The sequence below is a fragment of the Pithys albifrons genome, chromosome 20 (genome assembly GCF_047495875.1).
Source record: "Pithys albifrons albifrons isolate INPA30051 chromosome 20, PitAlb_v1, whole genome shotgun sequence".
NCBI classification, from domain to species: domain Eukaryota; kingdom Metazoa; phylum Chordata; class Aves; order Passeriformes; family Thamnophilidae; genus Pithys; species Pithys albifrons.
In genome coordinates this window covers 12,751,630-12,771,751 of record NC_092477.1, presented here as the reverse complement: position 1 = coordinate 12,771,751, position 20,122 = coordinate 12,751,630, and the positions used below count along the sequence as shown (strand labels likewise).

Below are 20,122 nucleotides of genomic sequence, written 5' to 3'. Positions count from 1 at the left end.
AGATGCAGTGACTAGAACACATAATCACCCTGGGTTTGCCTTTTATATCTTTGTCCATGCTAGAAAGTCAAGATACTCCAGACTTAGGTATTAGCATGTCCTGTCTATCAGCTGCCTGCCCCGTGCTCTGCCCAGGCAGAAGGACATGACTGCTCCAGCCATGGCTGTGCCAGGGGCCACATTCCCCTTTGGCACCAGGAGCAGCTGCTGGGGCAGCCTTGCCCCACCCAGTCCTGCTCCCATCAGCTGCTCAAAGTGCAGCAGCAGCTGTTCCTGGGGAGGAGATTCTGGAGGCAGCAGCACTCCAGCTCCTGCTGGCACTGCTCCCTGGGGGAGAGGCCTCCATGGCATGGCTGGGACAGCCATCCTGACCCTGGAACGAGGCTGGGGTTTGGGCCATGCTTTAAAATTCAGTTTTAAATAGCTATAGTATCCCAGGGTAGATAACCAGAACTATGAAGAGAAGGAAATCAGGATTAGGGTTTTGATCCAAAATGTATTGCACCACAAATTTCATAGTGTTTCATCATACAATCCATATTTACAGCATAGAAGGAAAGAAATCCAATGGCCATAGAAAGGAGTACATATAACCACTGTTCTGAGACAAGGGAAAGTGCATTAGCTTTTTAATACATGTATACACACCAGTCTTGCTCTGGTAGCTAATGAAAATTCAACACTTAAGAACTAGTTTGTGGTAAGGTGATCCTGTATGAGCTTTGGGATCTGAATTTGAAATTGTTAGTGAATACATAACCCAGGATTTTATTTTGTCACTATTCCAGGCTGCCTGTCCTGCACTCCTTATGGTTCAGTAACCCTTCAAGCCAGGACCAACAGAAACCATTAGTCATTCAGAAGCCATAAACCTGAGTCAGGGAGTCCTGACCCCTGGTCCCACAGAAACAGGGCAGGGGGACATTAAAAAGACCTTCTCAGAATGAGCAGGGTTATCCCACCTTGCTGTGTCTCAGCAGAAAAACAATTGAGATAAATCTACTTTTTGATTGTCTATTTTCACAGTAGAGCAGAACTGAAACATTCCATTAACTGTTCTATCCTCTCTGAAGTGCCATGGATTTGGTTACTAAAGACTGTCTGGATAAGATTTAGTGTACCAAAAAACTGTTGGTTTTCTTAACTTCAGATAAATGTAAGCTGAGGAGTGTCACCTGTGCCCAGGTAACAGCTCCAGGAAGTACCTGTGTGGGCTGTGGCTGTCTGGGAGGCCAGCTGGGGTCTGGATCACCTGGATCAAAGCACCTTCCCCTCTCTGCTGACTGACCTCACCTGAAGGTCTCACCTTGGGCACAGCACAGGCGTGCAGGGAACAGGAGCAGCTCCTGCTGTACCTCCCAGCTCTGCATCTCCACAGCCACTCCACAGTCAGTCAGAGCCCTGTCAGCAAAGTTAAACACCTCAACAGCACCTGGATCTCCACTGCAGAACAGCTCGAATTATCCTGAATGTATATTTAACAAGTATTGTTAGTGATAGGAACCTCCTTGTAAGAGAATTCCCAGAACTGCAGCCTGCTCACTGAATTCCATACATGTGCAGTTTTTTGAAAATAGGCCTCGTTTTTGGTAAGTCAGACTCACTGCTGCTTCCCATTTAGATCCAGGTTTTCCAATGGTATTAATAAGTATGGGCAAAATGGCACCTCCCCTGTGAGGCATGTGCCACCTTGGTCCCCTTCCTTACTGTTTTAGTAGGAAAACAAGCTGCTGGAACCAGGATTTGTTCATTAAGAGTTGAATTTTGCCCTCAAAACTCATTAGCAGCATTTTTTTACCATGTAGTCAGGACACAGTTAACATGTTCCCAACAGTTTTTAACCATCAGTATTTAAAGTACAGAAAACCACAACCAAAGAGGCAGATCCTGACTATGAAGATTTGTTGGAGCAGACTTGGAAGAAAAAAAAATAAAGCATTTAGTACCAATATTCTTCACCCTTTGTCACTAGATTTTTTTTTTAAATAAAAGCTATTTTTCAATGTGGATTTACAATACCTAGACTTCAGCTTTAAAAATTTAAAATGGTTTCCTACCCTTTTTCCCACTGCTAACAACCCAAGGAACAGGCTAATAGATTAGTTTTAAAGGCGACTGAGGATTAGGTACTAGAATTAAGACCATTTTAAATATTATTTTTCTTTAAGAAAAGTAAAATCAGACAACTCTGTAAAGTTGTGCTCTCAAATTAAATAATCATCATCAACATGCAGCCTTGAGGGCTGCAGGCCAGGATATGTGCACCTTAAATTACACAGTGATATGAAAAAATGCCAACCATTAGTTATGTCAGTATAAGAAGGCAAGGCAGAGTTTGTTTTTGGTTAAAGCTCCCACTCCTGTCCCGTGAAAGGCTTTGCAAACCATCACACCCTGAACACAGTTCTGCCAGCACGTTTGTCCTTGCTGGCTTCCCACAGCCACACGAGCAGCTTTGCTGTGCCCAGAGTCCCTCGGCTCCAGCAGCTGGAACAGCAGCTGGAATCACCACCCCACAGCACCACTGCCAGGGAGGGTGTCCCTGCCCTTGGGTGCCAGGGACACAGGACCACTCTGATGAGCACCAGGAGCTGACTCCCACCACAGACACCGAGATGGTCCCCAAATCCTGCCCCAAGGTGTTCAGTCCGTAGTGAAAACTTCTCCTTGCACAGTATTAGTTTTGTAAACAGAGCCAGAAGTTCTTGTACAAAATACTGCAATGACAGTGATTAAGACACACCTGGAGCAGTGTGTTCAGCATTCTTGTCACAGAAAGAAGTGCCTGGATGCTGACTCCATCTGCAGGGTCCCTTAAGGCCACAGAGTCCTTGGGCTGGAGATGGATGGCCGGATGCTGCCCTTGGGAGATGGCTTTGACCCAAACCAGGACATCTGGGACACAAAAGCACAACACATCACACTGGGCTCACACTTCAAATGCATAAAAGAAGAAGTACAAAGACATTTATTATTTATTATTGTAGCTAACATTTGGAAAAGACACTTTACCTGACCTCCCAGCATCTTGGAATTTTCATTCCATCTGCTGCAGTCCCATTAGAGACTACACATGGCACAGAACTCTTACCTTGTACTCCAAAGTTTCTTTGAGCATGTTTTCTTCCTCTTGTGAAAAATTCAGTAACACAGACACAGCTTTAATGAGATGGAATGCCTGAAAAAAACCACAGGGGTGTGTTGCTTATGATGTTCTCGGGCTCTGCACTCTGGACTGGTGCAGCACAGATTTCTGGAGGTCTGTCACAGACTTCAGCAGACCAGCAGCCTGCCATTATTCCCAGTTCCTATGGACTGGGATGGCCTGTATCTTACTTCTTCTGTCTGTCTTTCCAGGCTTTCTGTTCTTCAACAATTATTTGCATGTTTTGGAGAAAGAAGACAAATGGGGAGCCTATTTAGTTAGAAGAGAGAAGCAGCCTGGCTCCTGTGGCACCCTGGTTTTCTAAGCTGTGAAAAGTTGATCACACCAGAATGCAGGCAGGAGAGAATCCTACCTACCATTTCAAATACACACTGAGGTGTATTCACTCCATGTTGCTCACACTGTAAGTGCAGCACACAGAGCAGTAACAGAGTCAAGCACTCAGGATACCATCAAGTTGTACGATTATTCTTTGACCTTACCCACTGACTTGTAATCAAGTGTAGTGTTGGCTCTTTTGACACAAAGCAGAGAACAGGAGGGAGCTCCAAATGCACAAGGAATAACCTCTTACAGACCAACAGCAAGTGGTTTATGTCTTTTTTTTTGGTGTTTTTTTTCCCCTCCTTCTTCAATGTACAGTCATTGTGATCACATAATCCATATCCTTTTCAGAGCAGTGCAGAGGGAATCTATTGTAGATCCAGATCTTTAACATCCAGATGTAAATACCTCTTAAAAATCCACATTTCCCTTTCAGGGAGTTCATAATAATCTGTATTTCCAAACACATTGCTGTTATGTATTTTGTTTCACTGTCTCCTACTGTACAATTTTTAAGTGTAAAATGATGGAATTGGCACCAAGTGTCCTTAGCAGGGGACAGGTGGCCATTTCCAGAGAAAGACATGCATAGAAAGAAAAGGTAAGTGACACCTTTACCTCAGATTCCCGGCAGGACATGAATTTTAATACAACATGTTTAAGGTATTCGAAGTTTATCTCCCTCGAGTCATTTAAATCTGAGTTGTTGGTGACAGTCACAGCAGCATTAGGCACTTCAGGATTTGCCTTCTCACGTAGCTCAGGTACCTCACTGTCAGGCCTGATTTTCTACAGAAAAGGAAAAAAAAACAACCAGAAAAAGAGAATTACATTGCAGACACTGTCAGCTTGACACTGAGAGGGGATCTGGGTTCAGGATGTCTAACAGAGGGTTCTGTCCAGGTGGGTACACCCTGGGCATACACAGTGTCTCATCCTTCATGGGGTCACAGCACAGAAGTGTCTCCAGCTCTCCTCACACCCCAGGGCAGGAGCTGTTTGCTGTCAGTGTTGTGTGTACACCACCCAAACCAGCATGGAACTGGCTCTGTGGTAGAAACTGTCCCCTGGTAATTTTCTCCTATCACTAACCTGCTGTGAGCCTTTCAAACTTGGGCTTTCTTCAAAACAATTTTCAAGCTCAGAACAAAAATAACAATTTTAAAACCTCTTTAGTTTTTTTTTAAATAGATTTTTTTTTCTTGGAAAGGAAAACTAATGCAAGGGATTAAAGGGGAGGCAGCAGTCAAGCTTTAGGAATGACACTGCAAGGACGTGTCAGTAAGTGTAGCAGATGAGACTGAAAAAACCCAACCCTTACCAGCTCCTTCTGGAGGGTTTTCTTGAGTTCTGTCATTCTTTGCTGCAGCTGCTTTATGATCTGTAAGCACAGCAAAGGACAGTTTAACACAGAATTCATTGTCAGGACCCCCAGATACCTGGACAAACCCAGAACAAATGAGTAATGAATGAAACAACCATTGGCCAGTGCTGCCAGCTCTGAAGCAGCAACCTGAATGCCCTGCCAGCTGCACACAGCAGAGGGCACCTGACAGGACACTTGGGCTTTTGTGTGACAGCACCTGGAACTGAACTGCATTCACACAGAAGGGCTCTTCGGGAAAGCTGCAAAGAGCATCATCTGGTGCATCTTCCCTTCAAAATAGGTAGGGATTTATACAGTTCTCACCACAGTTTTTATCCATGGTTGGTAGATCCTTGTACAAACCAGAAGGAAAACATTTACTCACAGCACACTGGATTCCAATTGGACATGCCTGTCCTTTTAAGGTTGCAGCAGGGGCAGCACCAATTTCTGGGCTTCCAAATTAAAAGGGGAAAGACTACCAGCTGTTTCTGCTGTTTTGGTTCACCTTGTTTTTCTCAGCAATTTGCTGTTCCAGCTCTCTGTTATCCTTCTGAAGTTGAATGGCATCTCCAGCTGCCACCTCTCCATTCTGTTCCACCACACAGTTTTCTGGAGAAGGGAAATGCTCATTGTTCAAGGACCTCGTCGACTCCTCCAGTTCTAAAACCTGTCAAAATGAACAGTGACTTGGAGAGATATCATGATATTCAGCCCAGGAACCCTCCACAAGGAGAAAGCCAGACTTCTTTTTGGTTGTTGTTCTTGGAGGGGGTGATGGTGGATGCTTTTTAAACTAGAAAGCATTACTGGCAATCGAGTTGGCCACACTTGTCACTGGCCTGTTTATTACTTCTGTGTCTGTGTCTCATTGATCTCATAATTGCTTTCTCAAGACATTTGAGGAGTCACATAAGAGGTTGTCTTTCCTAAGTGAGCCACAGATCTGACAGGTAACAGCCTTCTTTAGGAAGACAGGGAACAACAGTGATGTTCTGCACTGCTGGTGTTCCAGGTCCTGAGCAAGCTGTCAGAGCAAACAGCTCCCAGCCTGTGTCACCAGGCAGGACAGAGCTGGGGGGCTCTTGCACACCTGCCTATTCTCCTGAAGTCTGACAGAATGGATTTGCACCTGCACTCACATTTTTCTCCTGCTCTCTGGCCAACAGGCACTCCTGTACCTGCAACTTCAGCTCCTCAATTTCCTTTCTCGCCGTCTCCTCCTTCTCCTCCGCTTGGCTCTGACTGGTTTCCATGTCAGACTGCAGCTGGTGCACCTGCAGCAAGGCAGCTTCGTGGTCTGAGAACAGAGACACCTGCTCAGTACCTGCTCCACATCAAACGGGAGCTTCTCAGCCATTTTCTTAAACAAAGCAAACTACAACGAGAATAAACTCTCACCTTCTTCCTTGCTCTGTTAAGCCACACATGTTTTTGCAAAGGAGCAGCCAAACTTTATATACATTTATACATATACATGACTTCAATACATAACAGCATTGCTATCAATTAAAATGCCCCCATCAACAGTCTGTGACTTGAGCTGTGCCTGCACAGGATCACCTGGGGCTGACTGTGGGGACACAGGGCCTCAGACACAGCTCACCGAGGGAATGGGCAACAGGAGGGCACAGTTTTATTCTCTTTCTAAATACTGGCAATGTACAAAACTGGTGGGGTGAGAACTGAATGAGATGATGGCACTTCATTCTTAGCATGACTGTGGAGTATCAGTTTGCAGCTCCTCTTTAATTATGGAAGCACAGTTTCTAAAGGGGTGCAAAAAAGCAGAAGTTTTTAATCTGCATCATTCATTTCATGTTTTGTGCAAACCAGTAATTTACAGAAAGTATAGAAGATTTGTTATTTTATGGTGTGTGAACGTAAGAACTTGATTTTAAAAACTGGTTTTGTTTTTAAGGGCACAGAAGAGAGATTATCCAATTTTTAGTGAATGATACAGCATTTTGAAAGTTCTAATAGACTAAATATGCAAGGGAAATCTAGAAATATTACAATCTTCCAGGCAAGGCCAGAACTAGAGACTGTCCTTAGACAGAGCTGTCTGGGATACAAGAGACTTGTTTGGTCTAACCTTGACTGAGTTGATTCAGTTCTTCCTTCTGTTTTAGCAGCAGATCACATTTTTCCTCAATCAGCTGGTCCTTCTCCTTTATTAGGGCATTCAGATGGGAAACCTTCAAAGCAGACAAACAAACAGAAGTCATTAAAGACATAAAACAGGAGGAGGGCATTGAAAGATTTCAACATCCCTCAGAGGCTCAGAAGGCACCACCTCCACAATGCTGACCTGCAAAAAGCACTGGAGTTAATGCTGCAAGAGTTAAGCCACACCTGGCTCTGATGAACCCTGTGCCACCATCACAGACTGTCACAGGAGCAGGTGGCACCTGCAAAAGCCACTGAGAAAACCTGGAGATGGCCTTAAAGCCCTTCTACACAGAGCTGGCCCTAGCAAGGACAGAGCTACAGCAGTAGAGAAGATAAAGAATCCAAAAGATGGGACTAACTTCACTCAAACTTGCTCAGTTGGCAGTTCCTACCCTAAGCAAACACAGGTTCATGTTAACCACCATTTTTATATAGGAAGACCAAAAAAGACTACCTAGAATTGACATTTGGTTACTGGATACAAGCTCCTCCCTTAAGAGGAAATGTACAATTTTACAACTGCTGTGCTCCAGAGGGACTCAGGTGTGATACAGGCACTGAAGGGAACAAACCAGAATTAGCAGGTTTCTTTAAAACAAGCTGCCAATTGGTCAGAGGCTCGGGATGCCCAGCCCACTGGGACCAGTAACACCTCACAGATTAAAGGGCCTGACACAGCTCCAAGTTCACTGAGGCAATCACTGCTGTCTTACTTACTGTGGATATGATTCTGATCAATGTTCAGGACTGTAAGGATAATCAACTCCAAATCTAGTCTGCTCTATGAGGGGTGGGTAGCTCCCAAATACATTTCAGACTGTCAGGATTAACCAACCTGCTGTTGTAATTCCTCTCTCTGTTTACGTGTTTCTTCCAATGCTTTGGCAATTTCCACACTGACAGTCTCTCTACTGCTCAGCTCATTCTGCAAACCAGAAGTAATTGAGAGGTTATGTGAGACAACTTCAATCAAGTCAGTCTCATCATTAAACCCCAAATGATCAGGACTAGATTTCTGAGTGTTCTGACACACCACAATTTCCCAGTGAGAGTTACCTTTGTTTTACTGACTGCTACTCCCTGCACATGCAAGAGCAACACAGAACTCATGTAAGAGCCCAAACAAACCCAATACTCAAAACGTCTTTCAGCTTGAAGTCTCTATTAATAAGAAGAGCTCCTTGCTACAATTTATCTTTATTCCAATCAAGCATCCCAGAGTAGCTACAGAACACTTTCAACAATCCAAAATTACAGTCAGAATTGGGTAAGATGTAAATACCAGACCAATTTAAGGTTTTAGCTTTTTGTTTTGAACACAGTGAGTGGAATTTGATGCTGAACTATCCTGTGTTCATCACTGCTACCAGGATTTCCAAGCTCTTCATGCCTGACAACACGGGAATGTGTTATTGCTGCCTGATTTAAGCAGATCCAAGCATTCTAGTTCAGAGAAGGATCAGCCCTTTGTAATGCTTCTCAAACACATTTCTATGGAGTACCAAAGATGACTTACAGCCCAAGCACCCACAACCTGAATGTAATGGGCCTCCAAGTACCAAATGTAACACCCTGGGCTGTTCATTGCTCCCCAACCTCAGCTCTGAACTGAGCCAATGGCACTGCCCAGTTCAGCCCTTACCTTTAGCCTGTCCAGTTCAGACTCCTGTTGTTTTAAAGAACCTTCATACTCTTCTCTGCTTCTGTTAAGGTTTTCATTTTCCTTCTCCAACTGGCTCTGTAAAATAAAGATTGCTTAAATACTCAATACAATTATTCTAATGCTTTGTTTAAACAATTAAATGCATCAAATGCTTTGTTCCTATTTAGTTCCTCAAAGCAGATCTATTATAATGCCAGGAATGCTGAATAAGGACATTCAGACAACAAGAAAGCTCTACAAGCTGTGTTAAAATCATTTTGTGAAGACTCCCATGGCTCACCAGACAGTGTCTGTACTTACAATCCTGTGCTGAGTTGCTGTTTTATCCAATTCCCAAGCTTTTCCAAGAGCAGCAATCTGGGACTCCAGCTCAGTAATTTTCTGATCATACTGATCTTTCTGTTGCTGCAGTTGATTTCTTTCATCCTCTAGATCAGTTTCCTTATGAGAAATAAAGAACACTGCATTAATAAAATGGTATTTTGATGCTCTGACAAGATCAGACACCATTTCAAGAGACCCAAACTGAGGAACATTATTCCTTTGGCAGCAGTGTCATCTACTCACACACAGGCAGGAGTTCAGGAGACAAAGAGCAAGAAAATCCTTGAGTAATAAAACAAACAGAAGTGAGAGTTTCTGGGGATGCTGAAGATTGACCTGCTACTGGTCAGTGAAACATGCAGGATACTCACCAGCCTCTGGATCTTCAGATCCTGCTCAGCAGTTGCTTCTTTGCTTTTTTTCAATGCTTCTGTCGCAATCTGTAGTTTTTGTTCCAGTTCCTTATTCTAAAGTAACACCATACATTAAGTTCCTTATCCATTGGCATTGACATTATTATAAAAAAATGTGCATAATACAGGATGACCCAGGACATTAAACCCAAGAAACCAGAGAGACAGAGAGGCTGCCTACTTGAAACCTGCTGGTTTTAAAAACTCATCATCACAGCACTCCCCACAGCAATGCCTCCACTTGAGCTGTTTGTTTCTTGGAACAGAGAGGATCTGCACAAAACTTCTACTTTCACCACCTCTAGGCCCTTCTCCACCCCTGAGGGTGGGCAGGTGACCAGAGAAACTGAGCAATTACACTTTCCTTTCAAGACTAACTGTGACACACAGTCTTACTTTGGCTGAGAGCACCAGTACAGTGAGGGGAGGAGCAGAAGGGCATGAAGAGGATGAAACAGTCAGAAATTGTAGTGACATTAAAAACTACTCACCTGTGTTTCCAGCCGGCTCCGAGTCTCAGCGTGGTGAGTTCTGTCTGTCAGCACCTGCTGCCGGGTCTCATCCAGCCTCTGCTCAAGAGCAGCTTTCTGAAGGTTACATTGAGGTGAAAAGCAGGAGGAAGAATGGACACAGAGAGAAGTTTGAGAGTTTTGTTTAATTACAAGTTTTCTTTTTGCTTCATTAAGGTCCAACTAAAACAGAACAGGAATTTTGATGTGCAATACAGCTGTGCCCTTGGGAACCAGCACGTTTGTTTGATGCTACTGCACAGGGGCTCCATAGATCCTGCTGCCCTGTGGATGGCATCATTTATTTTAAGAATGGGATATTCCCTGGCATCACCCATATGCAAGCTCTAACCAGCAGCTAGGTCATCACTTTGTAACTCAGGCCAAGATTAAGGGTTTAAAAAAATCTTTTATGAAAGCTGAACTTCTCCTGCATCACAGCAAATACACAAACACACAAAGCATCTCCTCGTTACTGTGGTAGATACTTTCAAAAATGTTTTAATACCTCTACATGGACTTTGAACTGGCTCTAGTCTACTAAGCCAAGTTCTTTTATCACAGTAACAGAGGTGGTGTGACTGCAGGCCTGGCCAAGGAAGAGCAAACACCCCCTGGGGAACACACTGTTCCAAGGCTGATTCTGAGCAGGAGCATCCCTGTTGGTGAAAGACAAAGGGCATTAACCACAGCTAAGTTTCTGGTTTCTGCAGTTTCTTAGCACTTCTGAGGCTCAGGCTTTCAATACACAAGGTTCTGTTTGCACACCTATGTGCAAACAGTTCCCCTCCCTGTCCCATTGCCTCGCTGAAGAACAAGGAAAAGCAGCCACTGCTCTTGTAAGGATTAACCAAAAAAACCACCAAATTGTCCCATCTTCTGTGGGGATGTTAAAAAGCTGCTCTTTTCCTTCTAAGCAACCAGATGCATTGCCCAAACAGACAATGCAGAAAGGCCAACACAGACATCTGTGCAGGATCTACACAAACAGGCTCAGTGTGGCCACCCACACATTCTGCCCAGCACTGACAGGCTGCCAAAACACACAGAAGGGACAAGTGTGCCTGCCTGACATCATCAGCTATTCTTCCCATGGTGAGAAGTAATGTATGCCCTAGAAAAGAAAACCCTCACTAAGACTGCAGTCTAGAACTGTATAATTACCTCTTTGAGCAGCTCCTGCACATGTTCATCTCCTGAGAGATTTCTTTCTAGCTTTTTTTCCAGGGAAGACACTTTTTCCTGCAGCTGTTCAGTAAATTTATTTCTCTCAGCAAATTCAAAAGTCATCTGTGAGAACAAGAAATCACAGAACCCTTTTGGTAAATGAAGCTTTCAGCTAATCTGTTGTGGTTTGACTTTCAGAAGTGCCATTAGAAAGTCCTATTTGAAAAGACAGTATGATCCTAAAACACCTTCTAGTCACCAAATTTCCAACTACACCAAGGTGTACATCACCCAAATGTGCACCTTTACACCAGCAACAACAGATCCATCTGAAAGCACTTTACCTTTTGCTTGTGTTGCTCATATTCCACCTTCAGTGATTCATGTTCTGCCTGCAACACTTCCAGTCTCTTCTCACAACCAGAACCAGCAACTCGAGCCTAAAAATGTTGAGAAATTACTTACTTTGAAACTTAAATTTCCAACACCAAACAGCTGATATCTAATCTAACTTCTGCAGACATGGAGCTCTTTCAAGTCAAATCTCACTTAGCTCAAACTTACATTTTGCAAGTCTACAGAAAGCTGCTGAATGACAGTTTGTAGCTCCTGTTCTCTTAACTCCAGAGCAGTGATCTTATTTTCTGCATTTGTCTCAGCTGTCATTAGTTCATCTCTTCACAGAAAAAGAATAAAAAAAGTGACATACCATTCCAGAAAAATAATCTTTAGCAGACAATTCTGCCATTTACAAAAATGGACTAAGCAACAAAATTTTCTTGTCCTAAAACCAGCCACCATCATTAACCACTGTTTGATTATACTATCCAAAAAAGTGACAGTTAAGCATTCAAACTACAAAAAAAAGGAATCATAACAATTTACAAAACCCTGAACAAGTATTGCTATCATGGGCTTGGCATTTACATCCCTGTGGGCACAGCCGAGGCAACGACTCAGCCAACTCACCACATATACAAACCCTCCCAAAAGCACAGAACTGGGCACGGGGCAGAAACACAGGGGGAGCAGCCCTACCTGTGTGCCTGCAGCTCCAGGACCTGCCGGTGCAGCCGGTGCAGCTCCGAGCCCAGCCCCGCCGCCTCGCCCCGCGCCTCCCGCAGCGCGGACTGTGCGCGGCTCAGCTCCCGCGCGCGCAGCTCCAGCTCCTGCTCCGCCCGGCCCAGGCTCTCCTCCTTCTTCAGCAGCTGCACAGCACACGGTTAGCTTGGGCAGGGCACAGGCCAGCAGTGCTGACAGGCCTCTGCACTGAAACTCGCCTTTCTCACTAAGCCACAAGCTGAATTACATGATGTAATACCGTACTCAGTACCCACTGTTGGGATTTTGACACTGACCAAGACTGTGTACAAACATAAGGGCTAAAAAACGAATGCAGAGTTACCACTGACTTGGCATTCTGGTAAAAATTTTAGGCCAGAAAGCAAAATTTAAACTATTCTTACCATGTGTTTAACTTTGGCCATTTCCTGCTGCTGAAAGCCCTCTAGTTCATCAATTTCATCTCGTTTTTGGAAAAGGTTCAAACTCTGCTCCTTCACTTCTTGTAACTGTATTTGCAGCTTCTTTTTTTCCTGATAAATGAACAAAACCAAAAGGAATCCAAGAATATCTGTGTGCTCATGTCAAGCCAACAAGAGTTTAGTCAAACCCTCTGGGAAAAGCATTTTGTCTTGCAGCCACAAAGCTCTGATGGTGCTACATGTGGAACTGGGAATCCCTCCACATCCACAGCACAGTGCAAATCACCAAACTTCAAAACATACAGAAAGAAATCTGAATTCATTACAATGCCAGCAACACTCACCTAAACTGAACTCTTAAAAATGGACAGAAATAGTAGCATGTTTAATGTCTTCATAATCAGAGCTAGTTTGAAAACAGACTAAGCCAAACAGCTGGAACAGCTACAAGAATGAAATCTTGTATTAAAAACATCCCTACCAAACAGTTTTGGTTATTTTATGAAACAGATGAACCACAGCAAGACCTCAGACAAAGTCAGTACCTCCCTCTGCAGCCCAGCTGCTTCCTCAGGAACAAAGGAAACTACTGTTCCACTTTACAGAAGGGCAATTTTCCCACCAAAAAATAATTCCAGAAATACCTCCTGAAGCACTGGGTAACAAAAGCAAATGATTGGCCCCTCCCACTGAGCAAAGATCAAATATTAAAAAGGGCTGAATAGAGCTGAGTTCCAAAGAGATGGAAGTGTGCAGGCTGGTGTTCACAAACACACACAGACACTAAATCCACCCCCAGAAAAACTCAGAGGTTAATTACCTTTTCAACTTGAGCCAGTTTTTCCATCCACTCCTGAACAAGAAAGAAAGGAGAAAAAGGAAATCAAAATCAATTTGTAGACTTTCAAGGTTAAAAAAATGTGCTTTGTTAGCAGATACTAAGCAGTCATAATGATTAAAAAATAATCAGCAAAACAGCAGCAACAGCCAGTGCTTTATAGAAGGAGGCTGGGCAGTCATTTCTGCTACCTGAATACTTAAGCTTTATGCAAGTAAAATAAAAGTGACAGCAGGTCCACTCCAATTAATCTTATCAAAGCACAAGCTTAACCTTTGATTAGGAATTTTTGTGGGCTCTTGTTAAAGCCAGTCAGAACAGTCAGAGCAGTCCTGGCATGAAACCCAGAGGTCCCTCCTTCCCAAGAGCTGCACACTCATACACACTATGCTGAACAATTATTTTAATTAATGGCAACACCTGCTTACAACATCAGGGTCATGAGAGTCAGAAGTCATGCTCAAGCTGTTACCTTGTCCTTTTGTTCCAAGGCCAAAGCCATTCCTTCAGCCATCTTGGTTCGACTGGCCTGGTGAGCTTCATTCTGCTCCTGAAACTTCCTCATGGAGGCTGGCAACAGAGAACCACCAGCTATACTAAAAACTCACCTTTTAAAAATTGCTTTTCAGTTTTCTGTAAGTTATTTATGACTTTAAAGAGCTTGTTCTGCAAGTAATTAGCCCCATCTTGACTCCAGCACTAACACTGTGGCACTGGTTACCTCATGCTGCTGGCACACTGGCCAGAAGCCAGAGCTAACAGGAGACAGGAGTGCTGCTCCTTGCTGGCTCAGAACAGAGCTGTGGCTTTCTAAAAGGTCTCTTCTGCATGTGACCCCCAAACGTGGCAAAAGGAGTATAATAACAACTTTGTTCAACACACTACTGCTGCTTTTCATGCTGTAAATAAGATAAAAACTCATGTTCTAATTCTTCACAGTACAGAGGTGCACAGTTTGAAAGGAAATAGTGAACACACCTGTACACTAAATGCTTTTCCTTCCAACCACAGCAATTTTCAACTTCCAAAAAACCAAACAAAAAGGAAAAAAAGAAAATACGTACAATCCTGATGCTTTTCTAATGCATTTTCAAGCTTCTCTTTCATCTTCTGCAAGTTTCGGATCTGATCAGCATAATCTTGTGTGAAGAAGCAGCACAGACCAGGAATGGACAGACATTGGGGAAGGACATTTTTTGGGGAGGGGGAGTGGGAAGAGGGGGAAAAAAAAGGATGAGTGGCAAATGACAATGATTTTCTCAATCAGAAAATCATTCCTGCTGGGGAAAGTTGGGTGACACAACAATGAACACAGCAAATCCTTCTGAGCTGTGCACAGGACTGGCACAAACAGGAGGGGCTGTCCTGGGGGTGTCAGTCACACATGGGGGCAGAACCAGAGAATGAACAACTGTCCCCACTTTTTACTTCATTGCAGAACAGTGAGCTATTTAACTCTGTTCAGGAAAGGTCTCTGGTGCAAGGAAGGGGCAACTCATGGGCACTGCATCCCTGTGCTTGCTGTTGCCCTCCCACAGCACTCTGAGGCCGAGCCCGGCTGCGCTGCCCTCGCTGCCCTCACACTCACCCAGCACTGCTGACACAGGAGGCAGGGAATAAACACCCCAATAAAGGACACACACCCTGGAGAAGCTTCTGTGAAATGCAGAGGAGGATTTACTCACTGCTTGGGTTGCTTGCACAAAACTCTTGACATCAGAGCCTTTCTCTCTTGTGTTAAGGCTCAGTCATGGCTAAGTTTACCTTGTGCAAGCAGGTGAGCACATTGGCCTTTCAAATTCAACATGAAATACTTTCTGAATCCTCTCTTCTCTTGAACTGGAGTTTGGTATGTCTCCAGAATAAATTACAACAATCCTGAGCACCCTGTAACCTTTCCTTATTTCCCTAGGCCTTCCATGAGCTTTGGGAAGCTGCAGAGTAGCAGAGTTCAGCCTGGCTTCTGGTTCTCTCCCTACAAGAGGGATGGATGGAGAGCAATGTCAGTGCAGAGCACTCACTGCAGCTTTACAGAACAAGGAATTAGAGAGGAAAAAGCCTCAAGACTGGTTTATATTGAATTCTTTGCTTTTTCTTCATTTCCAAGCTCACTTCTATGAGGATGGCACTGTGTTACTGTCAACATCAGAAAGCTCAGACTCTGAGAAACAAACCATTGCATACACAGGTAAACTAAAAGTGGGGGCAGACACTACTTGGAACACGGGCAGAAAGCTATCCCAGCTCTTCCAAGGAACCACATAAATGTGTTGTGAAATCAGCAAAGAGCCAGTCACCTCCATAAAAAGTCAGTAATGCTGGATGCTCCCCAGATGTCAATCAGCTGGGTTGCTACAAATCAATTTTCAAAAAACCCTAAACCCATGTATTTTTAATATATTAAACCACTTAAATTCAAAGAAAAATATTTCCTAAAGTAACAAGGCTTTATATGTATCAGGACACATACCAGACAACTTCACCTCCAGTTTTCTTATCTGTTCATTCCTTCTGAACAACTGGGATGAAAGATCCTCTCTGGAGGTGCTTCCATCAGAAGCCTTGGGAGAAAAGCAACACTAACTTAAAAAATTTAGAAAAAGCAATCCTGCCATGCATTAACTCTGGGATAAAAACACCTGGGAATAACATTTGCTTTTCACATAAAGGGGAAAGTTGTACTAGCAGAGCAGAACGTGCAAAAAATCCTGAAGGAGAGAAACAGCAAGGGCTTAGACAGTGAGCTGTGCCACACGGGCTGCTCCCCAGAGCTGTGTCTGGGGAGGGAGCTGAGAACTGTGTGTTCAAACTGGCACTGAGGAGACAGTGGAATGGGAATCAGGCACCAGAAAGGGTCAAAGCAGAACTCCTGAAAACCAAACTAATTAGAGAAGCAGCAGCAATGCTTTTCAGGTGGGCTAAGCTCACTGCAGCCCTGATGCAGCAGTCTGTCCATGCAAAACCCACTGATGATTCCTGGGGTGGTTTTTGCTCCATAAAAATCGATATTAAGAGCAGCTAAATGAACATTGATAAAGCAACTAATCCGTGGAGGTTTCCTGAAAACCATCCAAGACTTCAGCCACCACCATCATTTGTTTTCTGTTCTCCAAAGTTGCAAGATGGCAAATGGAATTTCTACATGAGAATTTGTTAAGTGCTAAAAAAACAATCAGGAAAACAGAAGGCTAATATATTTCCATCATAAAATGTATTTAAACATTAGGAGCTCCCATTCTCTGCTTAGCAGAACTGGAATTTCAGCTGAGCTTCAGAAAACATGAGTTAAAGCTCAATTGTGTAAATAACTTCTTCCCTCTGCAGACAGCAAAGAGAGCCCTGGTGCTGGCCCTGCACTGGGTCCTGCTGGCCCCGCTGGCCCTGCACTGGGTCCTGCTGGCCCTGCACTGGGTCCTGCTGGCCCCGCTGGCCCTGCACTGGGTCCTGCACTGGGTCCTGCTGGCCCTGCACTGGGTCCTGCACTGGGCCCTGCACTGGGTCCTGCTGGCCCTGCACTGGGTCCCGCACTGGGTCCTGCTGGCCCTGCACTGGGTCCCGCACTGGGTCCTGCTGGCCCTGCACTGGGTCCTGCTGGCCCTGCACTGGGTCCTGCTGGCCCTGCACTGGGTCCCGCACTGGGTCCTGCTGGCCCTGCATTGGGTCCTGCACTGGGCCCTGCACTGGGCCCTGCACTGGGCCCTGCACTGGGTCCTGCACTGGGCCCTGCACTGGGTCCTGCACTGGGCCCTGCACTGGGCCCTGCACTGGGCCCTGCACTGGGCCCTGCACTGGGTCCTGCACTGGGCCCTGCACTGGGCCCTGCACTGGGTCCTGCACTGGGCCCTGCACTGGGCCCTGCACTGGGTCCTGCACTGGGTCCTGCACTGGGTCCTGCACTGGGTCCTGCACTGGGTCCTGCACTGGGGTGACATTGCCTTAATCCAGGCTTTCAAAAATGTGACACACAGCCAATCCAGGGCAGAGGTGCCAGAGCATTCCAGAGTTCCATTTAACCCATACACTCCTGGAACTTCACCACTTGTTTAAACAATGTTTTATAATGAAAGAGAGGAACTGCAATAGTTCTGAGTGCAACAAAACCGCACACGCATTTTTGGCAGAGACACACGGAGCGTCTCAGGTAGGAAGAGTACCAGGAAGCCAAGAGGTAAACACAAACCAAGACAATATCTAGCTGGCCATAACTAGTTTGTTTTCCTACTCTAAGAGAAGATGTCACTGCCCCTGGAAGTATCCCAGGGCTTGGAGTAACCTGGGCTAGTGGAAGGTGTCCCTGCCCATGGCAGGGGGTAGAACTGAATGGTCTTTAAGGTACCTTCCAACCCAAACCCTTCTGGGATTCTATGCTTCAGCAATTAATTTTACAAATAGGTATCTTACACACAACTACAGCTTTATTCCATATTTTATGTCTGTTTATCAATGTTCTGTATTGAAACAGCTTTGTAACTCACATTTACATGGGAATAGAAACCTCGTGGCAACTACTATGGTCATCATAGAAAGGTCTTCTCTTCGATATTTAAGTTCATTCAAGTTAATGACACATTTATGCATTAAGAGATGCACTTACTAAGACACTACAGTACAGAGTCTACCAACACACGAGACTTAAAATGGTTGTTTGCAAAGCTGTGACAGAAACGCTGTCAGAGGAATCAGATTTCAAAGCCAGGAGTAACTCACGAAATCGTCTCCCGAGTCGGCGCCGCCCGAGGTGATGGACTCCCTGCTGACGGAGCGCGGGATGCGGGCGGTGCCCGCGGGTCTGGGGGCCACGGCCGCCTCCTCCGCCAGCTTCTTCTTCAGCTTGGCAAACATCGCCCTGCTCTGCCCTGCGGCGCCCACGGGTCTCTTCGAAACCCACGACCTCCAGCGTTTATTGCACCGGCACTCTGCCCAAAGCGTGCAGATGCTGAGGTGTAATCCTGTGCCTCATCCACTGCTTTACTGCACTTCCAGTTCCAGTAAAGCCCTCACGGCCTGGCAGTACCTGCAAATCAAACAGGAATGGGTTCCACACTAAAATTCCCACCCGCAGTAACCATTTAAAGGCAACGGAACGCCCTTTAACATCCCATCTGTTACGCTGCGTTACAAACCGGGTCACCAGCGCAGACCCGCGAAGGCCCCGAACCAACGGCCCCACACGGGGCCCGGCGTGTCCCCCCGGGCCGGTCTGTGACACCCGTGGGGCAGCCCCGGCCCGCGCTCAGCTCCGGGCACTGAGGGCCTGTCACTGCCGCCTGCCCGCCCGCGGCCCCGGCCCCGGCTCCGGCCCCTCACCGCCCGTGGCCCCTCATTCCCCGGCCCCTCACCGCCCGTGGCCCCTCATTCCCCGGCCCCTCACCGCCCGTGGCCCCTCATTCCCCGGCCCCTCACCGCCCATGGCCAGCCCTGCCCGGCCCCTCACCGCCCGTGGCCCCTCATTCCCCGGCCCCTCACCGCCCGTGGCCAGCCCTGCTCAGCACTGGCCCCTCACCGCCCATGGCCCCTCACTGCCCGCGGCCCCGGCACGGCCCGGCCCCTCACTCCCCAGCCCCTCACCGCCCGTGGCCAGCCCCGGCCCCGTCGCTTTCCCGAACGCCGCCGACCCGGAAGCGCCGCGCGGGGAGGAAGCGGCGCCGGCCCCGCTCCTGCTCCGCCTCCCTCAGCCCCGGGCCCCGCTCCTGCTCCGCCTCCCTCAGCCCCGGGCCCCGCTCCTGCTCCGCCTCCCTCAGCCCCGGGCCCCGCTCCTGCTCCGCCTCCCTCAGCCCCGGGCCCCGCTCCTGCTCCGCCTCCCTCAGCCCCGGGCCCCGCTCCTGCTCCGCCTCCCTCAGCCCCGGGCCCCGCTCCGCCTCCATCACCGCTGCTCCTCCTCCCCCGGCACTCCCTCAGCCTCGCTCCTCCCCCGGCCCCGCTCCCTCTCGCCCTCCCGCCCCGGGGCGGACCAGGCGGTCGGAACGAGCGTTCACCACAGTTTATTGACAGCACAGTCCGTCGGCGGGGCCGGGACAGGGCAGGCCGAGCCCAGCACAGACACACGGCACAACCGCGAGCACGGACGTCCCCACGGACAGAGCGGACGGGATTGCTCCGGAGTGCCGGGAAGGGGCGGCAGAGGCGGAGACGACCCGGGCTGGGCTCGGGGTGTCCCCGCTTCCATCGCGGCTGTTCGTCACGGACATCCAACAGCGGCACAGTCGCTCCTGGCATCACACTGCTTTGGCGATTACACATCCCTTGCAAAAAAGTCCATTTGCTCCAAAAAAGTTTATTTATATATCTCTATATATTTCAAGGAAAATATCTGTTTTTACCAAAATACGATATACAGGCACACAGCTGTAAAATAACGTTAAACCAATTCACTATAAAATTACTTTTGGTAATAAATAATGTGATTCTCAGAGAGGAAAGCGCTCCCTGCCCCCGGGCAGCTGTGCCGGCCCAGGCGATCCCGCTGCGCTCCAGGACATCGCCAGCAATCGCACCTGCGCTCCCTTCCCTGCCCTTCCCCAGCCCTGCCAGGGCAGAGCCGCCCGTGCTTCGCAGCCTGGCAAGGCGGAATCAATCCTGCTCCCAACAAAGCCCTTCAACACAGGAACCATCATCACCACGTGCCAACAGTGACCTGCGGAGTCGGTGGGCAGATCCTCCCAGCTGGGTTTATTCTGGAGGAGCAGCTGCTGGTGT

At 46.8% G+C, this 20,122-nt stretch overlaps 1 protein-coding gene across 6 annotated transcripts; it reads right to left on the bottom strand.

Annotated features, from left to right (window-relative positions):
• Positions 1 to 476: 476 nt before the first annotated feature.
• On the bottom strand, positions 477 to 19,166 carry GOLGA1 (golgin A1). 6 transcript variants are annotated; one of them, XM_071574141.1, is made up of 23 exons: positions 18,995 to 19,166; positions 18,134 to 18,440; positions 15,897 to 15,987; positions 14,491 to 14,565; positions 13,899 to 13,996; positions 13,409 to 13,441; positions 12,571 to 12,699; positions 12,143 to 12,312; positions 11,669 to 11,780; positions 11,449 to 11,544; positions 11,102 to 11,227; positions 9,920 to 10,015; positions 9,387 to 9,482; positions 8,992 to 9,132; positions 8,671 to 8,766; positions 7,864 to 7,953; positions 6,952 to 7,054; positions 5,999 to 6,156; positions 5,365 to 5,526; positions 4,812 to 4,871; positions 4,109 to 4,279; positions 3,092 to 3,178; positions 477 to 2,895 (listed from the first exon to the last, which is right to left on the bottom strand). In XM_071574141.1, exons 2-23 carry the CDS (start codon positions 18,266 to 18,268, stop codon positions 2,815 to 2,817), a joined length of 2,406 nt encoding a protein of 801 aa, XP_071430242.1. In that variant the 5' UTR covers positions 18,269 to 18,440; positions 18,995 to 19,166; the 3' UTR covers positions 477 to 2,814. The 6 variants fall into 6 exon arrangements, with proteins under 6 accessions (XP_071430242.1, XP_071430246.1, XP_071430243.1 ...); XM_071574145.1 differs by having other exon boundaries at positions 6,038 to 6,156; XM_071574142.1 differs by lacking the exon at positions 18,995 to 19,166 and adding an exon at positions 18,893 to 18,911.
• Between the last annotated feature and the right edge of the window lie 956 nt (positions 19,167 to 20,122).

What these genes read in the sequence shown, in the direction of transcription:
- GOLGA1 (XM_071574141.1), bottom strand. Translation starts at nt 18,268, where the DNA reads ATGTTTGCCAAGCTGAAGAAGAAGCTGGCGGAGGAGGCGGCCGTGGCC. An exon ending in CCGACTCGGGAGACGATTTC is followed by an intron (nt 15,988 to 18,133) that starts GTGAGTTACTCC and finishes TTTTCTCCCAAG; the next exon opens with GCTTCTGATGGAAGCACCTC. An exon ending in CTGGAGCTGCAGGCACACAG is followed by an intron (nt 11,781 to 12,142) that starts GTAGGGCTGCTC and finishes TTTTCTGTGAAG; the next exon opens with AGATGAACTAATGACAGCTG.